The sequence below is a fragment of the Schistosoma mansoni genome, chromosome W (assembly GCF_000237925.1).
Source record: "Schistosoma mansoni strain Puerto Rico chromosome W, complete genome".
NCBI classification, from domain to species: domain Eukaryota; kingdom Metazoa; phylum Platyhelminthes; class Trematoda; order Strigeidida; family Schistosomatidae; genus Schistosoma; species Schistosoma mansoni.
Window position 1 is genome coordinate 17,529,819 of NC_031502.1, and position 22,759 is coordinate 17,552,577.

Genomic DNA, 22,759 nt, shown 5'->3' on the forward strand with positions numbered 1-22,759 from the left:
TAGTATTCCGATGCGATCAAGATTTTCTTTGGTGCGTATTTCTATGATGTCAATTGGATTCAGTGGGTTTTTCTTTTCATTTCCTCGATGCTAATAGTTTCATCATTGAGATCCTTCTATGAGTTTTCTGTTACAATCATTAATAACATTTTCATAATGTTTTCAGGGGTATGCCTCAAAAAGATGCAGAAATATCATTTTTAAAGAATGTGAAGAAATTATCATTTTATGGTGTTGAATTACATCCAATAAAGGTAATCCTTTTTTATTTCATTTTACTTCTGTGTGACAATCATGTAGAGGAAGTCTATCATGTTGGATTTTTTTTTTTGATTCATGAGTCATATTTTAATTTGGAATATCTGACTCGATAAGTTTCCGTCCTAAAGTCCGTGGGGTTCTAAACTCCTTAGCTGTAACCTCACGGCAGTAGGCCATGGTCCTAAGATCATGACTCACTGTCACCCCAAGACCCTTGTGAGACCGGACAACGGATACTAGCACTTCCCCAATGTTGCTACTATTTACCTTTGTATCCTCAATGTGCACTCACTTTGCCGCGTTGATAGACATCAGCCGCTATTCGGACCAGCGAATCACAATATTCAAGTCTGCCTGAAGTGCGGATGCATCTGCGTCTCCTGTTATTTCTCGCCCGACTTTTACATCATCAGCGTATAGTAACATTGGGGAGTTCATTTACATACAGTATAAAAAAGTAAAGGACCTAGAACAAAACCTTGGGATACTCCACTAAGTACTGGTCCCCAGGTAAAGCACTTCTAAATTACTCCTACTATCTGTCTACGACCTACTAGGAAATCCTTACGCAATTTTGGGAAAGGTCGAGCAATGCCTAGATCTTCCAGCTTCAATATCAGTCTATTTGTCGGCACCTTATCAAATGCTTTCCTGAATCTATGTAGAAAACATCCACTGATTTTTCATTGTTTAGAGCCTCTATCCATTCCTCCCTTGATATAAGGAGGTTTGCCGTGCAAGATAAACCTTTTCTGAAACCATATTGTTCACTGTTTAACAAGTTGTTGGTTTCCACGAATGTCATTACAGTCTATTTGACTGTACCTAACAACTGTAAAATATCCGACTTCAGTAGTTAGAAAAAGATTTTAATACCTTAGGGTAAAAACAATACTTAAAGTCATAGTATTAATTTATTCTCAAATAATCGTTTGTTGCATGATGCATGACAATTTACAGGCAAGATCGAATTGTTACAATAATTAAAGTCTTTGCTGTGGTAAGTTACTAAGGTCGATACTTTGTGAGGCATACGGGTCAAAGAATTATGGGGAATAACACTTCTCACATATGAATGTATTATTAATATTCAAAAACACATTACGGATACATAAGTTTTGTGAAGAAACCACTTCGTGTTTCTTCAGAAGTGCCATAATACGCAACTTTCAGTATTGTTAGCGTAACGTTTGCCATATTTTAAAAAAACACGAGTCCTGTGTAAATGAGAAGAATATTTAGTCAACTTTAAAGAAGGTAAAGGTGGAAATGAGGGAATAGAAACGAAGGAATTGTGAAATAAATAAATTGCTTAATAAGGGTGTTTGTGAACACAGAGCAAGGATAAACGATCATGTACGTATCGCCAAATGAATAACAAAAAAGAAAAGGAAGGGGGAAAGAAAAGGTTGAAAATAAATCAATCAGAAGATAACGTATCATTGCAGTAGGATATGATGATAAAATAAGTGTTTGTGCAGTAATAGTTCGGAGTGATGCTATGAAAGTCTAAATAAATTGCAAAAGATAATCAAATATCAATATGTATGAATCATATATATACCTAGTGAAGATAATATGAGTCTGAAAACTTAATTTATTTAAGTACAAATAAAGATATTGTCTTAGTCACAAACTTCCGTTACTCAAGAATAATATTTCTTTAGAAAGAAACGAGTAAGACGGAAAAGAAATAAACAACTAGTGACAAGGTTCAACCATGATAATATTAGTGTAATGAATATCGAGCTCTGAAGTAAACTATTATTTTTTTTGGAATTTTTTAGTGCACTCGGGTAAATACATGTAAATTTATGTAATAGAATACGGAGTAAAACTTGATATCAGTTTAAATTTTTACTCAATATTAATTTACACTGGTGTTATGGAAGTCGCACTTACTTGCGAAGGATAGTCAAATATCAAATTCAATGTGTTATGAATGTGTGGTGGGGATAAATTAAGTGTGAGAAGTTAATTTATTTAAGTGTATCCTTAGATAATGTGTTTTCAGTTATAATCTTTGGACGTTCGGATATATAATAAGTATAGGAGAAAAAGCAGATACGAAAATAGTGTCTCATTTGTCTAGGAACAAACCATGATAATAATAACAATAACAATCATAAATACGAACATAAGCAGACTTCAGATAATAAGATGAATAGAAAGAAAATATAAAAAACGAAAACTTTCTCAAAGATTACACTTCTCATTTTAGTCAATCAGATAAGTGTCGGACCTCGTTTGTACAAATCATTGGTCATCACGTTGATATTTAGTGGGCGAAATGTGTAAATAATTTATTTAGCGTGCTGATGAAAACAGAATAAGAACAAATGACCTATGTATTCCCAAATGAATAAAAATAGAAAAAAACAAATAAGAAATTAAAAGATTAATGCAGTGAGATTTGACTGTAGAATAAGAGCATTTACAGTGATGCAGAATGATGCTATGGAAGTCTCAATTAATTGCAAAGGATAATCAAATGACAATTTGTATGGGTCATATACACTTATTGAAGATAAAGTGAATTTATTCAGTTGTACCATAAAATAATGTGGTTTTAGTTACAGTCATTGGATGTTTTGGAATAAAATTTCTTCAGAAGGAAAGGATAGAGTGGGAAGAAAAGAGAGAAACCTAACATCATGATAATAGTAACAATAATAATCATGTACATGAACACTAGCGAACTCCGGATATTCAGGCGAAAAGAAAGAAAACAGAACGAAATAAATGAGCAACGTTTCAAAGGTTTCACTTTGCTCTACTGTAATTAGTTATGTGTCGGACCTTGTTTGTATAAATCATTGGCAATCGCATTGATAATTAATTGGTGATACATCCAAGTTCGCAAGGAAAATCATCAAGGAAACTTCTGGATGGGGTCATAGTCTTACTGCCACAGTGGCTCACTGGTAATCTTCCACACGGTCGAGTAGAGAATGACTAAAAAACTCTGGCGTATGTCTGTGTAGGTTCTTAAACTCGCAAGAGTATTTTCCTTATGGCGTAGGTTGTGGGGTGATAAGATAGAGTACGAAGGAGTGGATGCCGAAAAACAAGAACTGACGTTTATAAGCCGGTAGATAAATATAAGATTTAATTTGATACGCCTGATCCAGAGTGGTTCTAGTTTGAGTTGTTGACATCTTTGGTGATAGTCTTTGATGTCAGAATACCCCAAACAGCTTTGGTAAACCTTCTTTGAACACCTTCAATTTTAATCAAGTCAATATGCCGGCGATTACTGTAAACTAAAATACCATATTCAAGAATTGGTAAGATACATTTTTTGTATAATAATAATCTCCATTCGATATTATTGGGTTTATCATTGCGAATACAATGAGCTTTCTAGCTTTGGATACTTGAGATGCAATGTGCTCAGAAAAGTTCAAACTGCTGCTATGTCTCATACTCAAGTCACGAACAGTGTTGAGAGGTTACAGTGTGTGCTCGTGTATAGCCAGATTTAGGTTAAGGCAGCGGCTATGTCTTTGGAAGGTCTTAATGTTGACCTTTGTTGTCCATACGAGACCCGTATTCAAGACTCTAATGAAGTACTACAAATTCGCTCTCCATCTGTCGCCTCGAAAAGCTTGTTCCACGTGCGCTTATCCGGGGACCCTGTGGCATCCTCGTCTGGTCTTGCTGGCGTTGGTGTCGCACTAAGCGCTAGAGCTGAGGCAGCACTAATCGATTGGATCCCCATTAACAATCGGTTATGTGCTGTTAGATTAGAAAGTTCCATCAAAGTGAGAAGAAATCGGCGTGAGAAACGGTGTCTTTTCGTTATCTCCGCCTATGCCCCGACAGATTGCAGTCCGGATGCAATCAAGAATGAGTTTTACCACCAGCTAACTGTTCTTCTCCAGAAAGCGCGTTCGACAGATATTGTAGTATTAGCCGGAGACTTGAATGTACAGGTCGGGCGTCTAGGCACAGAAGAGAGTCGTTTAGGTGGCCGATGTGGACTTGTTGGTCGCAGGACAGATAACGGGGACCGTTTGCTGCAACTGTGCACAGACCACAACCTGTTTCTGGCTAGAACTAACTTCCAGCACAGTCATCGCCGGTGTGCCACTTGGCGTCCTCCCTCTGCATCCCAAGCCTGGACTCAGATTGATCACATCGCGATCAGCTACCGCTGACGTGGTTGTGTACAAGACTGCCGCTCCTTTTGGAGTACCTATCTGGAGTCTGATCATGCCCTGGTCTGCGCCAATCTTACCTTACTTTTCAGTGGCCGAAGGATTGACAGCCATCAACGGATCGATGTTAGTGAACTGGCTGCAACTTCTGTTGCAAGTAAGTATCGAGCGGAGCTAGCTTCTAGGCTAGCTACCATCCCACCGAAAAGTATAGATGAGCATTGGTTGCAACTTCATGACGCCATGAAAATGGCAAGTAAAGCCGCTTGCGGCTTCGTGAAACGTCCCGCTTACAAGCACTGGGTTTCTTCTGGCTCCTTACAACTGATGGAAGCCCGTCGGTCTACTCCGGGTGACCGTGAGTATAACCACAAGTGAAGGCTGTTACGTAATGAAATTTTGCAAAGCTTGCGTAAGGACCGAGAAGCCTGGTGGTCGGAGCGTGCTAATGAGATGGAAGCAACAGCTGCATCTGGTAACTACCGGAAGCTCTTCCAACTCATCCGAGCCACTGGCAGCAGGAAGTCTGGTTTGAGTGAAACAATCTACGAGGATGACGGGATGCCAATCACTAACATCTCTCGACGTCTTGGACGATGGGCGGAATTTTTCGAAGGGCAGTTCAATTGGCCTGCTGCTCCGGCAGCATCGACCAGTTTGTCCTGCCCTACATGGCCGGTGACGACTGATCCACCAAACGAGGCGGAAGTCCGCAAGGAACTCCGACTCTTGAAACGTTACAAATCACCTGGCCCAGATGACTTACCTCCGGCTCTTTTTAAAGATGGTGGTGACCTTCTGGCTAAGGAACTGACTGCGTTGTTTGCAAAGGTTTGGGAGGAAGAAAGTGTTCCAACATCATGGAATGAGTCGATAGTCGTCCATATCTTTAAAAAGGGTTCACGTTGTTCCTGCAATAACTACCGGGGGATAAGTCTACTTCCGATTGCGTCCAAACTATTGGCTTCTGCCATTCTTTGTAGGTTGTTTAAAACCCCAGAACGATTGACTCGCGAGGAACAGGCTGGTTTTCGTTCTGGTCGAGGATGCATTGATCACATCTTCACCCTCCGCCAAATGTTAGAACACCGTCATACTTATCGCAGGCCAACAATCGTAGTGTTTCTTGATATCAGGGCTGCCTTCGATTCGTTGGACAGGACTGTTCTCTGGGATTGTCTATTGAAGAAGGGTGTGCCTGAGAAGTTCATTAACATCTTAAAGGCCCTGCATACGAACACCTCAGGCAGAGTGAGGGCATACAACCACCTTTCTCCCTTGTTCCATTCGAGCAGTGGGGTTAGGCAGGGTTGCTCAATCTCACCATTCCTCTTCAACTTTGCCATCGACGACATCCTGGAAACAGCTCTGATGGATGTAAGTAATGGCGGTGTGGATCTGCTGCCTGGAGAAAGACTTCTCGACCTTGAGTATGCGATTGATATTGTCTTACTGTGCGATAATGCCCAAGCCATGCAATCCGCACTTAATCAGTTGGCAATCAGTGTCCGCAGGTACGGCATGTGCTTTGCACCCTCCAAGTGCAAAGTACTCCTACGAGACTGGCAGGATTCTCATCCTGTACTCACCCTAGATGGTGAGCAGATTGAAGTAGTTGAGAAGTTCGTGTATCTAGGTAGCTATATAAGTGCTGGTGGTGGCGTGAGTGATGAGATTGATGCAAAACCTCAGTAGACGCAAAGACAGTCAAACAACCGAAGGACGAGTATCTTTGGCGCCTTCGTGATGTTAGTCTGGCTGTAAAAGGTCGGATCTACAACGCGTCGGTGAGAGCAGTTTTGCTCTATGCTTGTGAAACCTGGCCTCTCCGAGTTGAGGATGTTAGACGTCTCTCTGTGTTCGATCATCGTTGTCTCCGAAGGATTGCTGACATCCAGTGGCAACACCATGTTAGTAATGCAGAGGTTCGGCATCGTGTGTTCGGGCGCTGAGACGATAATTCAATCGGTGTCACCATCTTGAAACACCGACTTCGGTGGCTTGGACATGTTTTACGAATGTCGTCCCAGAGACTTCCACGTCGTGCATTATTTGCCGACCCTGGGACTGGTTGGAAAAAGCGGAGAGGAGGTCAGTGTATGACATGGTGTCGTGGTATGAAAGAAAGCTGCAAAGGGCTAGCTTCTGTTGGTCCTTCACGACTCCCTGGCTGGGGTCCGAGAGATGGTGCAACACAGTGTCTAGAGACGTTATCAGATATGGCTCAGAATAGAAGCCAGTGGCGAGCCTGCTGTAATCTTCTTCTACTTTCTTCATAAAGAGTGGCTATAACTTTCTTAACTGAGAGAGCTCTTCTGGTTGTAGATTTCAGTTCCACCCCCATCATTACTCTTCTCCTTTACTTTTTTTTATTTCTTTTATATATACGCATCTTCTTCCTTCTCCCATTCTCATTATATTATGTGGCGCATATGTATCCGGTGTCCATTGTACCAATACATATGTGATTAAATAAATATATAAAATAATAAGGCGACGGCCAATGTGTATAAATCCACTTTTATCAACGTTCAGTGTCAGATCCCACGAAAGTCCATTCCTATAGCTTGTTTATTTCTCCTTGGACTACTATTGAAATATAGCTTTCTATGATACGAGAAGAGAATGAATAAACCACTTTTATATCATCGGGAAAAGGAAGGTTACACCGTGTTGAAAGATTCAACAGAAGTCGTTGACGAGAAGAAGAGGGAGCGATTGGCCAATCACACTTCCTCGTATAACCCCACTGGTTACATTCGCAGGCTTGGAGTGGCAAGGTTAAAAGCGGAAGATTTGGCTACGTTCTGCGAAAAAGGATTTGAGCCAAGATAAAAGGGGATTCCGCATGCCAAATGAAGAAAGCTTGAGAAAGAGAAGTTTGTGTTAGACACCTTCGAAGGCCTTACTAAAATCGAAGTACAGAATTATCACTGACTGACCAACATCACTTCTCTGGGTAATCTGATCAAAACATTCCAGCTGCGATGTGGAGCATGTGCGTTTAGTCGTAAACCCGTGTTGGGATGGGTTAATCAAGCTATCCGAGGGTGAGAATGATGGAAGCTGTTTGTGGATATTTTTTCCATGGTCCTTGAGAGCATGGATATCACGTTAACGGGTCCATAGTCAGCAATATCACCACGTGATCCCGTTTTGAATCTAGAGGTGATAAGAAATATCTTCGATAACGATGGATAGGCTCCATAATCCATAGTTAGGGTGAACAGTTTAAACAAAGCAATGGAAGTTCTCTACTACCATATTCCACAAGTGATGAAGGAATCCCGTCAGGTCCACCATCATAGGACTTTTTCGAGGTAACTATATACTGCTTGATATTGGTAGATATGGAATCAAATTTAGATAAACATCTAGACGTCAACATTGAAAACGCATTGATGGAGGTTTCGGACTCAGTGTGGTAGCGTTGAGAGAAATGCTGGCTGAACTGTCCACAAATAGTACCAGGGTCGTTAACAGCGCTTCTGCTAACTATGGAGAATTTGGTTGCACCAAGAGAATTCGATTTCACATGGGATTCGAAAAGCGAAGTAATTGGTGACTCTGGGCTTGTACTGCTAGGGTTTCATTCTACACAGTCATAAGATACTTGCATTTAGATGAATCATTTTTATCGACCAAGTTAAGTATACTTTGAAGTGCGTGCACGTCGTGATGCTTGTGGTAGCGGTGTTTCAGTTTTCCCAGCTTCCTGTTAAATGTTTTAAAAGTATTCTGGTACCTGTTAGCGTTACAAGCCACATGTCCAAGGAATAGTGAACAGCAGTCAAGGCAATTCGTCAGGTTGTCGTATACGCGGGGAAGCGCAGTGCTAATATTATTTATGATAAAATAGGATTTTATGGTAGATACCGAATACGTTTCCTTGTGCTTCCAGGTTTGTTGATCGAACTCCCTCTCTGGTACATTTTTTCGGCTTTACATTTCGATGGTATAGTGTTTAAAGAATGAATAATACCAAATACGACCGGCATCACGCATAAAACATCGATGACTGACGTGCACTGAGGTAGAGTCTATGTTAATTGTAAGTAATAAGACAAGTATATTATTCCTCGTAATTGGCCCCCGATCTTAATGAATCCATGCACAAAGTCCCATTGTTTCAACTAACTTGTTATATCGACCTGGTAATGAAGTGAAATTCTATTTAAAGTTCAGCAGAATAAAATCAACTCCGACTACTTGAAACGTATGCATTTGGTAAGAAGCAGTGAAAAAGATGTTTGTTAGTAATTTGTCAAAGTTAGTATACGCATGAGACGGTCTGTATATGCATCCCACCTGTAGATAAGTTTGCAATCCACAATTTATGGCAATCCAAATGTAGTCATTTATATTATCAAGACATTCTTTCACAAATGTTCACGCTTAAGTGTTTCAATATATATGGATGATTGTACCACCTCTTATTCCATGACGTCTACCGGTTTTAAAGAAAACGTAGTTATCTAAGTGCAGTGAATAAATAGACATGGGTGATTTACAACAAGTTTCACTAATAAGTACGATGGTTGGATTTACAGGGAATAGAGGGTCTTAAGATGACTAAGTTTATTGGAGAAGGGGAACTGAATGAAAGATTAGGAGACTGAGAGCTATCATGACGAAGCAGGCTAGAGAAGAGATCACATGTAGTAGTTCCATGAATACTTTTGGGATTAGCTAAGGTAAAAATTGTGTTGTGAGAGATAGCTGCATCAATAACCTTGTCATCATTTTTAATATACTTATCGCTGTCGGCAGAGAAGTCGGAGGAAGTGCATAACGTCTTCTAAATGGCATGGTGTACATCATGGGAACCTGACCGAGGAGGCTGTCGGGTGCACGTATGAGACTGAGTAATCGTTTAAAGTTTGCGTTTCTTTTTGTACCTGATGCATGTGTAACATGTTCCAGACGTTTATTTCGAAGGTTTTGTTTTAGTTCCTTTGTATTTTGAGGAGAATCGAGTTTTAATAAACATACTTGCAGTGGTTTGCAAGGTTTGAATATATCGACGTTCAGTGAGTGGTCTTTATATAATTATTGTGACTATTTTTACCGCTAGCTGCTGCATAGTTGGATGTTCCACTGACGGCATTATGGGTTGTATTATCTGATCAGTTAAAAGAACAACTACTTATGGTCAGACGTATATCAACATTTTTAAGAGAATGGACACAATTTACATTAGGGCTACTTTCTTCTGCTTTTTATCCGCTTCTGGATAAATGAAGTAGCTCAACCGTTATAACTGCCGGAAATCGTGTCGGTATTAGTATTAGATCTTGTCGTTTTTCCTACGTTCCGCTGAACGCCTAAATGCAGGGACTTTCAAGTATATTTGAAGCATGATTGGAAAGTGGTTAGTAGATGATTCTGAATGAAGTTGTTTTTATTCCGTGAGAAAATGATCCGTCCTACTGTAAGAGAGTCCTAGAAAAAATGTAGGCCTCGGTCGAAAAGTAACTTCGAGTTCTCAGCACGCGGTATGTCATCTGCGTATGTGAGATTTCTGCTTCAGTTACTTGTTGAAAATCTTTCAAGCCACATTCGAACTCTTCGAAACTGAAGAAACCTTGATAGAGCAGTCGCAGTAGAAAAATAACGTACAGGTATGCAGAAGCCGTCGTGAATCTGGCAGATACGATAGTACTGCTAGCAGCCATGTGCGAGAAATACCAAAAGAGCATGGAAATCTTACAAAACAATGAAAAAATAATGAAGTTGTTCATCAGTAAGAATGTTTTAAAGATTACCCAGTGGTCAAAAATGAACACATACCGGAAAATGAAGGCAGGCTGCAGTCTAGAGGACCACTTCATTCCAGTCAAGTAAAGAATCCTCAAAGTCGTGTAAATAAAAGCGGGGTAATCTTCAACAGAGACCGATTCTTAACTGATGTTACTCACTTACTTGATGGGTTAGTCGTTGAAGAAGCATTATATGAAGAGTTTCGCCATATTTTGGCCCCTATAAGACGCAATAAATAATTCTCAGTCCCATGTTTAGTCATTTGGGTTCAAGCCTACTCAAAGATACCGTTCGTGACTTTGTAGATTTGTGACGGGATCAAATTAGCCGGACAACATCGGTTCCCTCAAGATTTAGAGTAAACTTTGCTAAAGAGCGTCAAATAGCCCAAAATCTGGGTCCAGTGTTTTCTGTCGACCACTTCCAACTCCAAACTTACATCCAAAGCCCGTCAAACTTGAGGTAAAGAACAAAGAGGTTTGAATGAATGCTTGAGAGTTGTTCAGTATGTGGAAAACTATATGATCTAACCTGACTAACCGTCGTCAGTGATACACAGAAAAATATAATCAACCGTGATATGTTTCGGATAGTTGACCAGTCACCTTCAGCTATTGGTGTGACCAGTAAACGTAATGATATCAGCATCTGTGTAAAAAAATTTACAGAGCTGTTTATTTCGTGGACTTGTTTACCGCTGCAAATTTATTTCAGCCCTCTGCCACATGAAACGGTGGATGGAGATGCCAATAAAGAAGCGATTCTCTTAACATATATCCATGTTGTGTTCATGTGAATGTTTTAAAGAAAACCTCTTCCTAAGTTAGGATTTGCCTGAACCTCTTTCATTAGCAAACCCCCATATGAGTACTATAAGAAACAACTTTGTTTATTGACATCATCATTAGAGTGACGACGAAATCGAGGGATGACATGAAGTTGTAGTGGCATTGGTCCTAACCATAATCCTCAAAGCTGAACATGAGATAACTGGAAAAGTAGACTTTCAACATGTAATACTAAGGGAAGGTCAACAATGGTGAACGCGGGAACATTCACTCGAAATTCATAGGATGGCATGGCTTAGCCTTGAAGGCGTGTTCATTCTTTGTAGCTCATCTACTCTGTTCATATTAAATTTATTGTTATATTTTCAGCTTAAATGTGTTACCCACCATATACTGGTGATCCTCACAATAGGAAGAGTCAGTGTAGACAAGGTGACTTCCACGTTAGATCTTATAGATTAGGTAATCACATCGTGAAAAATCTACAATTTTAGGATTAGATCTATTATTGGAGCAGTACTAATGACGAAAGTAGATCATAATTCAACAAGGTCTTTGATGAATACAATTGTTTCTGTTATTTCTACCGAAACTAGTACTATGCTTGTAAATTCGTCTTCAGTTGTACGGCCATACACCCTAAAGGAAAAGATCGGTTTGTCTGTTAACCCGTACCAGTGCTTGAATTGAACGTCGCTGTGAATGTTCAGTAAGGCATTTGATCTTTCAAACTTTGAAGTTTAACTTTCATGTGGTCGAATCATGTTAGGCTGTGAACTTTGTCACCTCACCAAATCGGAGTTTCCAGGGGAACTTGCTCGATAGTTTAATCGGTAAACGTCATTTGTTTATATTGAGATCTTAAAGTACCTGCAAGTGAATTAGGAATTGAGGTATTTAAACGTTTTTAGGGCTTAGGAGCAGCAAACTACAAGAACACAATGTATTCATTTGTTGCTAGCCAGCTCCTTGCCTATGGTCACTCAGCCACTTAAAAATGAATTTCAGCTATATCTTATAGTCACAGAGTTCCAGTAAATGCACTGAGTGCTAACTGAGACTCAAGTAGGCAAAATGTACGAAGGACGTCTGTTCTCATGAACGTAAACTGGTCATGAAGACATGTAAAAGGTCTTGAACAGAACTGAAGGTATGCGGTGGTTAAAATGGTCAATATGTCAACACCACCGAAGTTAATGTTTATTATGCATGTAATTATATAATGAATCATTAATTTTGACCGAACTGAGATATATTGGGGACTAATAACAAATTCAGTGTTAACAACCTTAGGAAATAAAGGTGAATTATTTCCAAGATGAAGCTCACTAATGTTAGTTCCTTTTTACCTTCACATCCCAATTTCTGATTAAACTATCTGCGGCGTATACATCAAGGTATCCTGTGAAATAATATACGTTATGAATGGTAGTCTTCAGCCAGAACGCCTAATATATTACGAGAACTGCGCCGATCGTTGACAGTAAAATAAGTTAATCAGAATACAGTAAGGTAATCTTCGGTAATCAAAGACATAACATCCAATTTATGGTAATGCACTTCGTGTTCTGATTAGTTCTATATCAAAAGGATACTGGAGATTTAGTTCCTTAAAAAGTGGTTCAAAATGAAATGCCTGCAATCTCTCTTTCTGAAAACGGTAGTGATTAGACTGTAAGGCAGAATTCAGGGAAAACACTATTAGCCACAAGGTGTTTACACTGCACAAATTACGAAACACAGGGTGACTTGGTAATAAATTATTACAAGCATCTGTTGGTATTACCAGTCTACTTTCCCATACCGCCGCAAGTAGGAAAAAAAGCAATCTTTTGATGAAGTCTTTTATAAATAGTTCGTAGTAGAATACGCCAATTCAGTTGAAATTTATTGTAAACCGAAGTCAAATAATTGAGTTGACTGTTATTTTGCAAAACGAGCACTTATGTTTCCGGAGACACGGGAGTTTTCTAACTTACATAACTGCGACAATATCTGGTAGCCTGTGAAAGAATTTTCTTAATAAAACATTCTTTGAAAACACTTCATTCCTGAGGCTGAGATTATTTGTTAGCCCAATATGTAAGGCTTTACGTGAGATCCCACTTTCTTATTTGATTGTGTGTTACTGAGACCACTTTAGCATTGGAAAACTCGACGTATGGACCAAAAGGTAGACCCTGATAGTTGCAATTACTTCCACATTATCTTTTTTGTAAGTTATTTTCACATGGTGCGCATGCTCTCTTTATATATTTCTGTTACGCACCTCAATTTAAAGAGTAAGTGACCTTACTTGGACTTTCATGTAATTTTCTGATGCTTAAACTAATCTCTAATCGCCCTTTTGTGGTCATTCCTCGCTTGTTTGAACTGCCTAAACGTGTTATCGTTACTTGTTCTTTTGTATTACGCCCAGTAGTACCATTTGCGTCTTTGCACTCGATGAGGGCGATTCCTTATGACTATGTTGCTTGTAACCTTCGGGGGACATTTGTGTAACAGTTTTTTGTGGCACATGAGATTGTGAGCTGTAAGAAGTCCTAATTGGCGTCCACATCAAAGTGTGGGGAACTTCGCAATCCACCCGCTGCAGTGACCTATCCGAGATAAGTAGGGAGGGATAATCTCTGCAGAACAGTTGTCGTACTTGGTGTCATCAGTGGGCTTCATTTAGATGACTCCAACTAGATACCTCGAGGTCTCAGACAATCTTACTGAACTTCATCACTGGGCACCACCATCTGTCAGGCGTAAATTTAGATTGATCTCCCGTTACTGAAATTCTAGAGACCATCGATTAAGAGATCCTCTCAAGTCCTAGTTAGACATGATAAACTGTGGGGTTTTAGAGATGCCGCCAGAAGATCAGCAACATCAAAGAACCAACCATTATGGTGGTTCACAGAGTAACTGAGCTAAGAGTTGGTAGTCAGGATAGAGCCTACAAACACGATATGCAGCATTGGCGTCGGATTGTACGTAGATAGACCCCCAAGCCATTATGGTAATTAACATATTCCACAATCCTCGTCAATCAAAACTTACAGTCATTGTCTCCACGTCTGATTGCTGTAAACGTCAGAAACTGAGAGAACCTGACTGAGGTTCTTCAAGCCCAGTAGAACTCGAAGGATGACTTTTTCAGTCACATCAGGTGTTATGAGAGTCGAACTTTATCGGTAAGTGAGCATCAGAAGAACTGAATAAAACACACTTTAGTGCCAGTTGGTGCCGATCATCAACAGATGGTACCGAACACAATTGCCATAGTCCCGCTAATGAGACACACTTCACATGTAAAAAAATCCCACGACGACCATTTCTCACAGAAATGACAAATCCACTGTGAACATCAACTAGTATAAAAACCAGAGGAAATATACTACCATAGAGGAGCACCAGGTTGTGTGACAAACTATCGAGATTGTCTTCAACAACGTAAGACGACTAATAGGTCGGTCAGAAAACATCAGGAGCGTGTGCTTTCAGTTGGATCTCAAGATCAAAGTCCTAAATGACACAGATCTATCCTGACATCATGGATGAAGAAGTGAGCATCCAAGGAAAGACATTTTTCCTATGTGATAAGGTACACAAAACTGGAGTTGGACAGGTGACATACAATGACACCCAGATCAAAGCCCTTACATAACATGGTACCACATTAACTGGAATGATACAATCATACTGTTGTTGCTTCTGCTTGGATGGCAGGGAATATTTGGTTGTAAAACTACACCGGCACTACACAGGTTCTGAATACCGAAAAGATGGGGTAACACGGATGAAACCAAAACTACCAGCTATAGACCTCAAAACTATACCTCCAAATCTCAACAAACAGGATACAACCACTAGGGATGGTTCCATGAGCGGCTTGAAACAGCCATTAGAATTTCTGGACTGATCGAATATATTGGTGGCATTACGAGTGGAATAGAGTCAGAAAACTCTCAAGATTAAATTATTTGCCAAAAAATGACCAGTCTGTAGTTAAGGATATCCATAATTATGCGACAATAGGAAGTAGTGACCGTGATGCAGTCATCTTTAACGTGAAACACCTTACTGATGTCACATCCCTATATAGTCGGCAAGACGATTTCGCTGTAAGACCATTCCCAAACCGATCAACCAAGCAAAGAAAAACCTAATGAAAAGTGCGTTCCAGCCAAAATAGCTCGGCTGAACCATAGCGTCTATAGCGTCAAGGTATCAGCAGTGGTCAGAACACACAGATAACAACCAAACTGACTAGAATTAGCGCAGCCGAGTGGGTAGACTACTGCCCAATGGACTTTAACAAAGGCCTGAACCCGTACCGAGACGACAAGAAACGAGCGCAGATAAATCAGTCGGTTCATATAAGCTCATCCCAAAGAATTGGATATAGAATTTACGTCAATACCTGAGGGCGACTTATAAGGCATATCATCCGTATCAAGTCGATTGTAGTGTTTGTCCTATTGTTGCTCATCGAAAGACTCCCAGCTTCATGGCAAACTGTACTGCGACAAATCTTACGAGCATCGAATTCCCAGATTATTTCATGTCCACGTTACATTTCACTTGTTTAGTTCAACTTTATCATAGCAACGAGGAGTGTTAATTGAAGCATCAACACAGTAACTGCCTTCAAACCTACGAAAGGATAAACGTTGTGGTTATTCTATTCTTGGATTTAGATATAACTTGTGAATCTTATAGTAATTGTAGTTGAAAACTGTAAGTAGATGATATGTTGTTACTCAGTAGTCTTTTCGTAGCTTGGTTTAATTCCTCTAGTTAATTGTGCTAATAAAGTGAACTAACACCTAAATATCGTGTTTACACACTATAAACAAACCTTTTACCGACTGTTTGCTGTAATTCTACCGTGCAGACTTTAAAATTTGTTCAAATGAGCCTCGAAATAATTAATACTGTGGACAAGCTAACACTTTCAGATCAAATAGAACAAGAGAAAATAAGCTTGTAACATTCGTTTTTGAAAAGTCACGTTTTAGAAATCTTCTCAGACAGACAAACTGCAAATTAGAAGAATCCATCGACATTTTAGAGGATCAGCTGGCTTCAATTGAAGATGAAGGTAATTAAGAAGATTATCCCAAGTCCGTTTAGATAATGAATGGAAGACGAGATATTTAATTCAGAAAGAAATGAACGACTACTACAAAAGGGCATTCTTCTTCTGCGATCAGCAAATACCGAAGGCAAAAGCACTTCAACGAACAAGTATGCTTATTGCTTTATGTCTATGTCACTTAAATTTTGAAGTAAACCGTGCTGTTAGAAGGGGCTCAAAATTATCTAGCTACATGGACCTTGACGAAGATTCGGTTCAAGAACTTGAGGACTATCGTACATATATAATTAAATTATGTCGCGAGCTGGAATCCAGGATCGATCAAGAAGGAAAGGTGAGTATTCTCATGCAAAAGTATCAAATTGAAATGTCTCTAAATACTTTACTAGCGGTTCTTTTTCATTCACTTCAAAGGCATATTTATTCCGTCAATGACAATAAAAAGAGTAAGGAACTCGCACTTTGTGACTGCTTTTCATCCGTTTACTTATCAAGGGGTCTTGCTGAGTTTGACTTGAGTTGTCTGAGCTAAAAATGGTTCTTACTTATTTTAAATGCAATTTTGAAAGAAGTGACCGTAAGGTTGCTACGATGAATGCTATAATAACTGAGTTGGAGTAAACTAATGTGATTCCCGCTGGTCTGGATCATGTTGTGTTTACACAATTTCCAACAGTTTAGAAAACAATGGTTTTACTTGTTTATCAATAGCTTGAACATTGTTTCTTTAATTCGAAATTTAATAAGCACTGCAATAATTTAGCGTTCGTTGTCTTTAAATCAACGATCGGTGACAAATCAGTTAAATAAAACCCCAATACCAATGTTTCTGAATGGTTGAATCAACTAACATGTACAATAGTAATAAACAGAAACAAAGTAGGGTAGAATTGAGTGGACACAAATAGATTGAAGTAACAATAGCACTGGACTAATGCCAGAATCAGAATTCTCAGTAATTGTACTGAGTTTATATCCATTTTAGGACTAGGATCGCTAGGAATTGTAGTAAAGTGGAAATAACCCTAGTAATAGAATACATAGCAGTTGGATTACAATAAAATGAGTTCAGGATTGTATTAGGCAGATCTAATCTGCACTGTACTGAAACGAGTTCGAACTATTCAGAAAGTCAATTATTCAACGCATCTCAAACATATATAGATCAACAGGGCAATGGAATTAGATAACCATATAAAGGTTTACTAGAATTAATCCCCCAAGGCAATCAAGGTAATATATTTAGCTTCCACTTGCTTGGTCTGAGTATCCTGTTATGTGAACCTTACACGTCCGTATTAATTATCAAGTGTGTTCCGAGTAAATACATAGATCTGGGACGTGAATCTGTTGATAAAAAAGAAAAGCAGCACTTAATCATTGCAGAACAATTAAGTAGTGTACTATTTTTGTCAAACTACACTATCGTTTCTCTACCATAAGGCTTCCATCAATACGGTATGTCGTATCTGGTATCTTTCTCTCGCGCTCGTCATATAAATGTTCTATGATTTCTAAATGGTACAATTGTCCAACAACACTGTGTTTTGGCTGTATGCACCCACACTTATACAGGAAGTATGAAATTCAACCGTCACGGAAGACAGAAGACAACCGAATGTGACCTTATGATTATAGCTCATACTTGTAAAAGAAACTTGATTGCGAGATGGACATCTTACATATTTCATAGATGAGATAAGACAGGTGAACGAAGAGGTTCTGGTACACGTTTCAAGAGATCGTCAACCACACCAAGTTGAATTGCAGATTTCACAGCCATATGGAGTGTACTGACCGAAATATGGAAAAATGTGTTTACTTTACATGAGCTCTGAAATCAGAAGATGGTGTATTTCTAATAAGCTATGTGCCTCGTCACATATTTTTTCACCTTTGAGTAAGAAAGTACAGAAACGAATCCTTGTCGAGAAACAACTACTAGATGAATCCTACTGAGTATCGTTACAGACTGCCATTACACCATGATATCCCTTATATTTATCTCATAAAATAGTGATTTATATTCGACTTACATTGATCAGTGAATAACAACAACCCGCGATGCTGCAAACTCCTGTTACCACTCGGGAGTAGTTTGAGTGACCCTGAAATAGCCAATTGGAGTCTAGTTTTCTGCATTTTACTTATACAGAGTCGCTGGACTGAAAGTTGTAAAGTATTCTTAGTAAGTAATACCAAAAAGAAGACCAAAAGGTACTATGTTTGTTGTTTGTGCACCAAACGTTCCGCATAGAAACATTCCTACCAATGTTAACATGGTATGGATGACTAAAAAATAGAGTCAATACACGACTCATGTATAAGCACCTTTATCACAATGAGGAAATGATGTAAAATTGATGACAAAGGAAGTGGTAGATAATTGAGGGGCAGGATCTATAACCTAGAAGACAATGTAATTTCACAGAATCGTACAGAGACTCAGTGACTGGCTGTCGCTATGTGTTTGACATATTTCTTTAGAGTAAAGAAACAAAAAACGTCCATGTAAAATTTTATCAGGTTTTTCGAATTCCAGATCAAAAATAACCACGTCATTACTCATTTAAGGAATGAAATGGACACACCCACAAACCTATCGACTACTACAAATATTCTCTTATCAAATATTAAATCGGTGGTAGTGAACTACAGTGTCAACATTTAACAAATATTTTGAATAACAAGGGTATACTAAGCAGCGAAGGACAAACTCAATATTATTGTGAGAGAACGAATACTACTATTTTCTGACTGTAGGAAGTATGTAGTCAGACAAATAAATAGGACTGAAATATATTGATTTCCAAGTATTAAAGCCCATGGAAACTAAGAAGAAACTCCTAACTAAACAAACCTCCTAAAGTCATCTCCAGGAAACTTATGATGACATAATTTCCGAAGGTAATTTAAATTTACTTAATTTCTACTATAAATTCCGTATTACGGATGAATAACAACAATAGAGTTTGATTTGCTAACGTATTTTAGGCTTATTACTGGGCTACAGAAATCCGAAAACGTGCACTCATTGAATTAAACTATACATATATACCAGCACCAGTAAGTAAGCATCCTGTGGAGAAGAAAGAAGATGAAAGTGATAAACTAGTGAGGAAGACAGTAGGTTTAGTTTGTGCTAAGATTACGGGGACATGATATAGATTTCACAGTGTTTTTTGTTTCTGTAAAAATATGATATTCTTGGAATTTATCATTCAATGAACTGATATTTGTGGGTGAAATATTACTAGAAGCTTATCTCGAATAAAACATTTCGTATCAACATAACCTGGATGTGATTAACATTAGTAGATCACTTGAGAAAATTATTTGTGTTTTCTTAAAAAGTATTACTATCCTGTTCAAATGTTGACTTTTAAACCTAGTTTCCTCAAAATCTCATTAACATAATTTGGAACATCACTGACAAATAAGCGTCAACGCTTCTTTTATCATCCAAAGCTTAAATCTCGTACGGGGAAACTCTGGCTATAACATAGAATTATTTGGTTGGCGAATTTGGTTTTTACATATCTCCAAACCAATGAAGACAACAGAGGACTATTTTCATACAAACTTTTCACACACTGCTATTGTCAGTGGCAACTGCACTCAAGTGTATTATATCATTGAGGATCAATAAACTACGAACCCCATAAAAGAATGACATGATTAAACTAGTCTCGGATTGTTACGTAATAAGTCTACGTTGAACCTACTGGATGTCTCACGTCCACACAGAGCACGCATAACGACTAATACAAAGTCAATAATTACTAATGCTGAATAAAACATATTAAATCATCAGTTCAGCAACACTATCTTGGATTATGTAAATGGGGGACGCATTCTGAGTGTTTTAACTTCCGCCAAAGACTTTCAGCAGATCATAAATTTCAAGTATAAATGAATGTAAAACACTCAACTCAAGCCCCCCAGTGAAAGATTTAGGGATCGTTGTTCAGAGGCACTGGAAGGAATAACTAAAAATTCCTCAAGACTAGTCAGGTTCACTCATTCCTTTACTTCACATAGATTGTGAAGCGTTTAATTTGTAGTAACTGATTTTCTACGTCAACTCGTGTCATTTTCGCCAACTCATTTCTTTCAATTTGCTGAATTTCTGTACACTGTCATAAAGTGAAGTAATTCCAGTCAATGAATGATTATGCAAAGATTTACGAGATTTCCTATACTTATCTTCTATTGCGAAGCAGTACGTACCAACCCCAAGAGTTAGTCTATTTCTGAGAAAATAGATCACCAAAACTTGGTGTTTCAGGTCTGAAACCATAACGTAGTAAATCCAAGACTAGTATCGACATTATTAAAGATTATGAAATATTGTATCAACTAAAATAAGACTGCTAGATGATGATATACTTACCTGTGTCAACAGTCTATGCAAGTAACAAGTGGAAACTAAATACATCGAAAAATGCATTTTCACTCACTTTATTCCTGTGATAAGTAGGAAGAAATACTACGATTTCGCTTTATAATCGAAGTCTTTAGATGCCCACGAGAGTAAAAAGTGGAGCGAATGTACGTATTGAGAGCTCCAACGACTTCCACAGTTAAACTTATTTATGAGAGTATAAATGAAAGCCTCCAAATGCCCTGGTACGGTCGAGAGTGGGGAGAGTCCGCTCTCCCTCTTCAAATGCTCTCACATGGCCACGCGAATATATAGCCTCTGCCAGGGAAGTCCTACTCACTGCCTTCTCGTAGCGTGGGTGTTGTTCACGAAAGTGAGAGGACGAAAAGCGAATGCCCGGCACTTTGACCGGGTTGGTGGACACGGAAAGTCCACCTAGGGGAGTTGGAAAACCCTGATTCCAAACCAATGGTGCACATGGGTTCCAGTATCCTGAGGGAACAAATGGCGTATGAACTAATTGTTGGTCACCGGCTACCATGGGACTGCATCTCCTTAAGATGCTCAACTGCCTTGTGGACTAGACCTTTAGGTCAAAGGCTCGTGGTGTGGTACTTATAGAAATAGTGTTTTCCAACAGGATGTGAAACACAGAGCATTGTATGAGGTATGATATGTGTCCAAAAAATAAGCGTAAATGAGCCTAACATCACAAAAGGAGGGAGGGTGGAGTTACTGACCAGCAAGCACTGATGGTGTGGGCGATGATTTCAATCCACCCGTGTTTGTGGGGCAGAACATTTTGTTTGTATCAGGCTCTTTATGGATGAGAACAAGTCAATAGATCTGTGATATTGAGGTTGTTCACCTACACTCACCATTACGACTCATGTTTCTAATTTTTGTGCTGGATTAACTATTCTACTAAGACAACCTTTAACATGCTAACTCGGACCTTTACATGAACACTGTGTGGCAGGCATCGGATGTGAAAAGAAAAAAAAACTGACTGTAAAGGATATGGTTGCTATTTTACTTAACACTACTCTCTCTATGCACTCTCTGTTCTTCCTCATTCCAACCTTGACTTCCCTCCTTCATTGGAACCTACTCCATCTTGATAAATATCACAACTCATTGTTCTTTATTACCGCCTTCTCTCTTCTGGAGCCCCTAATCGCAGTTCACTCTTGCAACATGAGCTAGTATCAATTTAATCTAGTAATTTATCATACCTCCATCTGTTCCACTAATAAATGTTAAGCATTGATTGTCGCTCATATCCAAATGCCTTGCTGCTCCTCGGTTTCTCTTTTGTTTTTTCTCTTCAGAATCTTGCTCTGAGGGTGAAGCTATGTAACTTCGGACATCTGGAACAAGCTCGACGAACGCGCTTTCCCAAGGTCATAGCTCGAAACAGGCGCTCCACAAGCCTACTTTATAACAACTATAAACTTAAAAAGCTGCATTACATAAATACTTAGCACTACCGAAACCCTATTACACTTTTTGTCGAGATTGGATCTGGTATATAACGTGGACTCTATGCCCCTTTGGAAACTATTCTTATGAAAACACATTATATGTGAACGAATGAACTGCTATCAACTTTCATAGATTATAATTACTAAACAAGCTTGCTTGGGATGCATACTGTGAACCAGTATATGTTGTAAATTGTAGATCATGCCTGTAAAAATGGCGTGTACCTGCTATTGCAGAAATATATTATTATTATTATGATACGAGAAGAGAATGAATAAACCACTTTTATATCATCGGGAAAAGGAAGGTTACACCGTGTTGAAAGATTCAACAGAAGTCGTTGACGAGAAGAAGAGGGAGCGATTGGCCAATCACACTTCCTCGTATAACCCCACTGGTTACATTCGCAGGCTTGGAGTGGCAAGGTTAAAAGCGGAAGATTTGGCTACGTTCTGCGAAAAAGGATTTGAGCCAAGATAAAAGGGGATTCCGCATGCCAAATGAAGAAAGCTTGAGAAAGAGAAGTTTGTGTTAGACACCTTCGAAGGCCTTACTAAAATCGAAGTACAGAATTATCACTGACTGACCAACATCACTTCTCTGGGTAATCTGATCAAAACATTCCAGCTGCGATGTGGAGCATGTGCGTTTAGTCGTAAACCCGTGTTGGGATGGGTTAATCAAGCTATCCGAGGGTGAGAATGATGGAAGCTGTTTGTGGATATTTTTTCCATGGTCCTTGAGAGCATGGATATCACGTTAACGGGTCCATAGTCAGCAATATCACCACGTGATCCCGTTTTGAATCTAGAGGTGATAAGAAATATCTTCG

General features: G+C 39.0%; 1 protein-coding gene across 1 annotated transcript, besides 1 other annotated feature; it reads left to right on the forward strand.

The window, feature by feature from the left end:
- Window positions 1-162: 162 nt before the first annotated feature.
- Window positions 163-225: a sequence feature (Short protein (Smp_174050, CCD81727.1) was converted to a misc_feature.).
- A 15,549-nt stretch (window positions 226-15,774) lies between these two features.
- Smp_145640 (putative forkhead protein/ forkhead protein domain) lies at window positions 15,775-19,220 on the forward strand (the record flags this gene model as incomplete). Its single annotated transcript, XM_018788816.1, has 4 exons — window positions 15,775-15,946; window positions 15,979-16,207; window positions 16,250-16,392; window positions 19,053-19,220. The coding sequence occupies exons 2-4, from the start codon at window positions 16,132-16,134 to the stop codon at window positions 19,218-19,220; spliced, it is 387 nt and encodes a 128-aa protein (XP_018654321.1). The 5' UTR covers window positions 15,775-15,946; window positions 15,979-16,131.
- Between the last annotated feature and the right edge of the window lie 3,539 nt (window positions 19,221-22,759).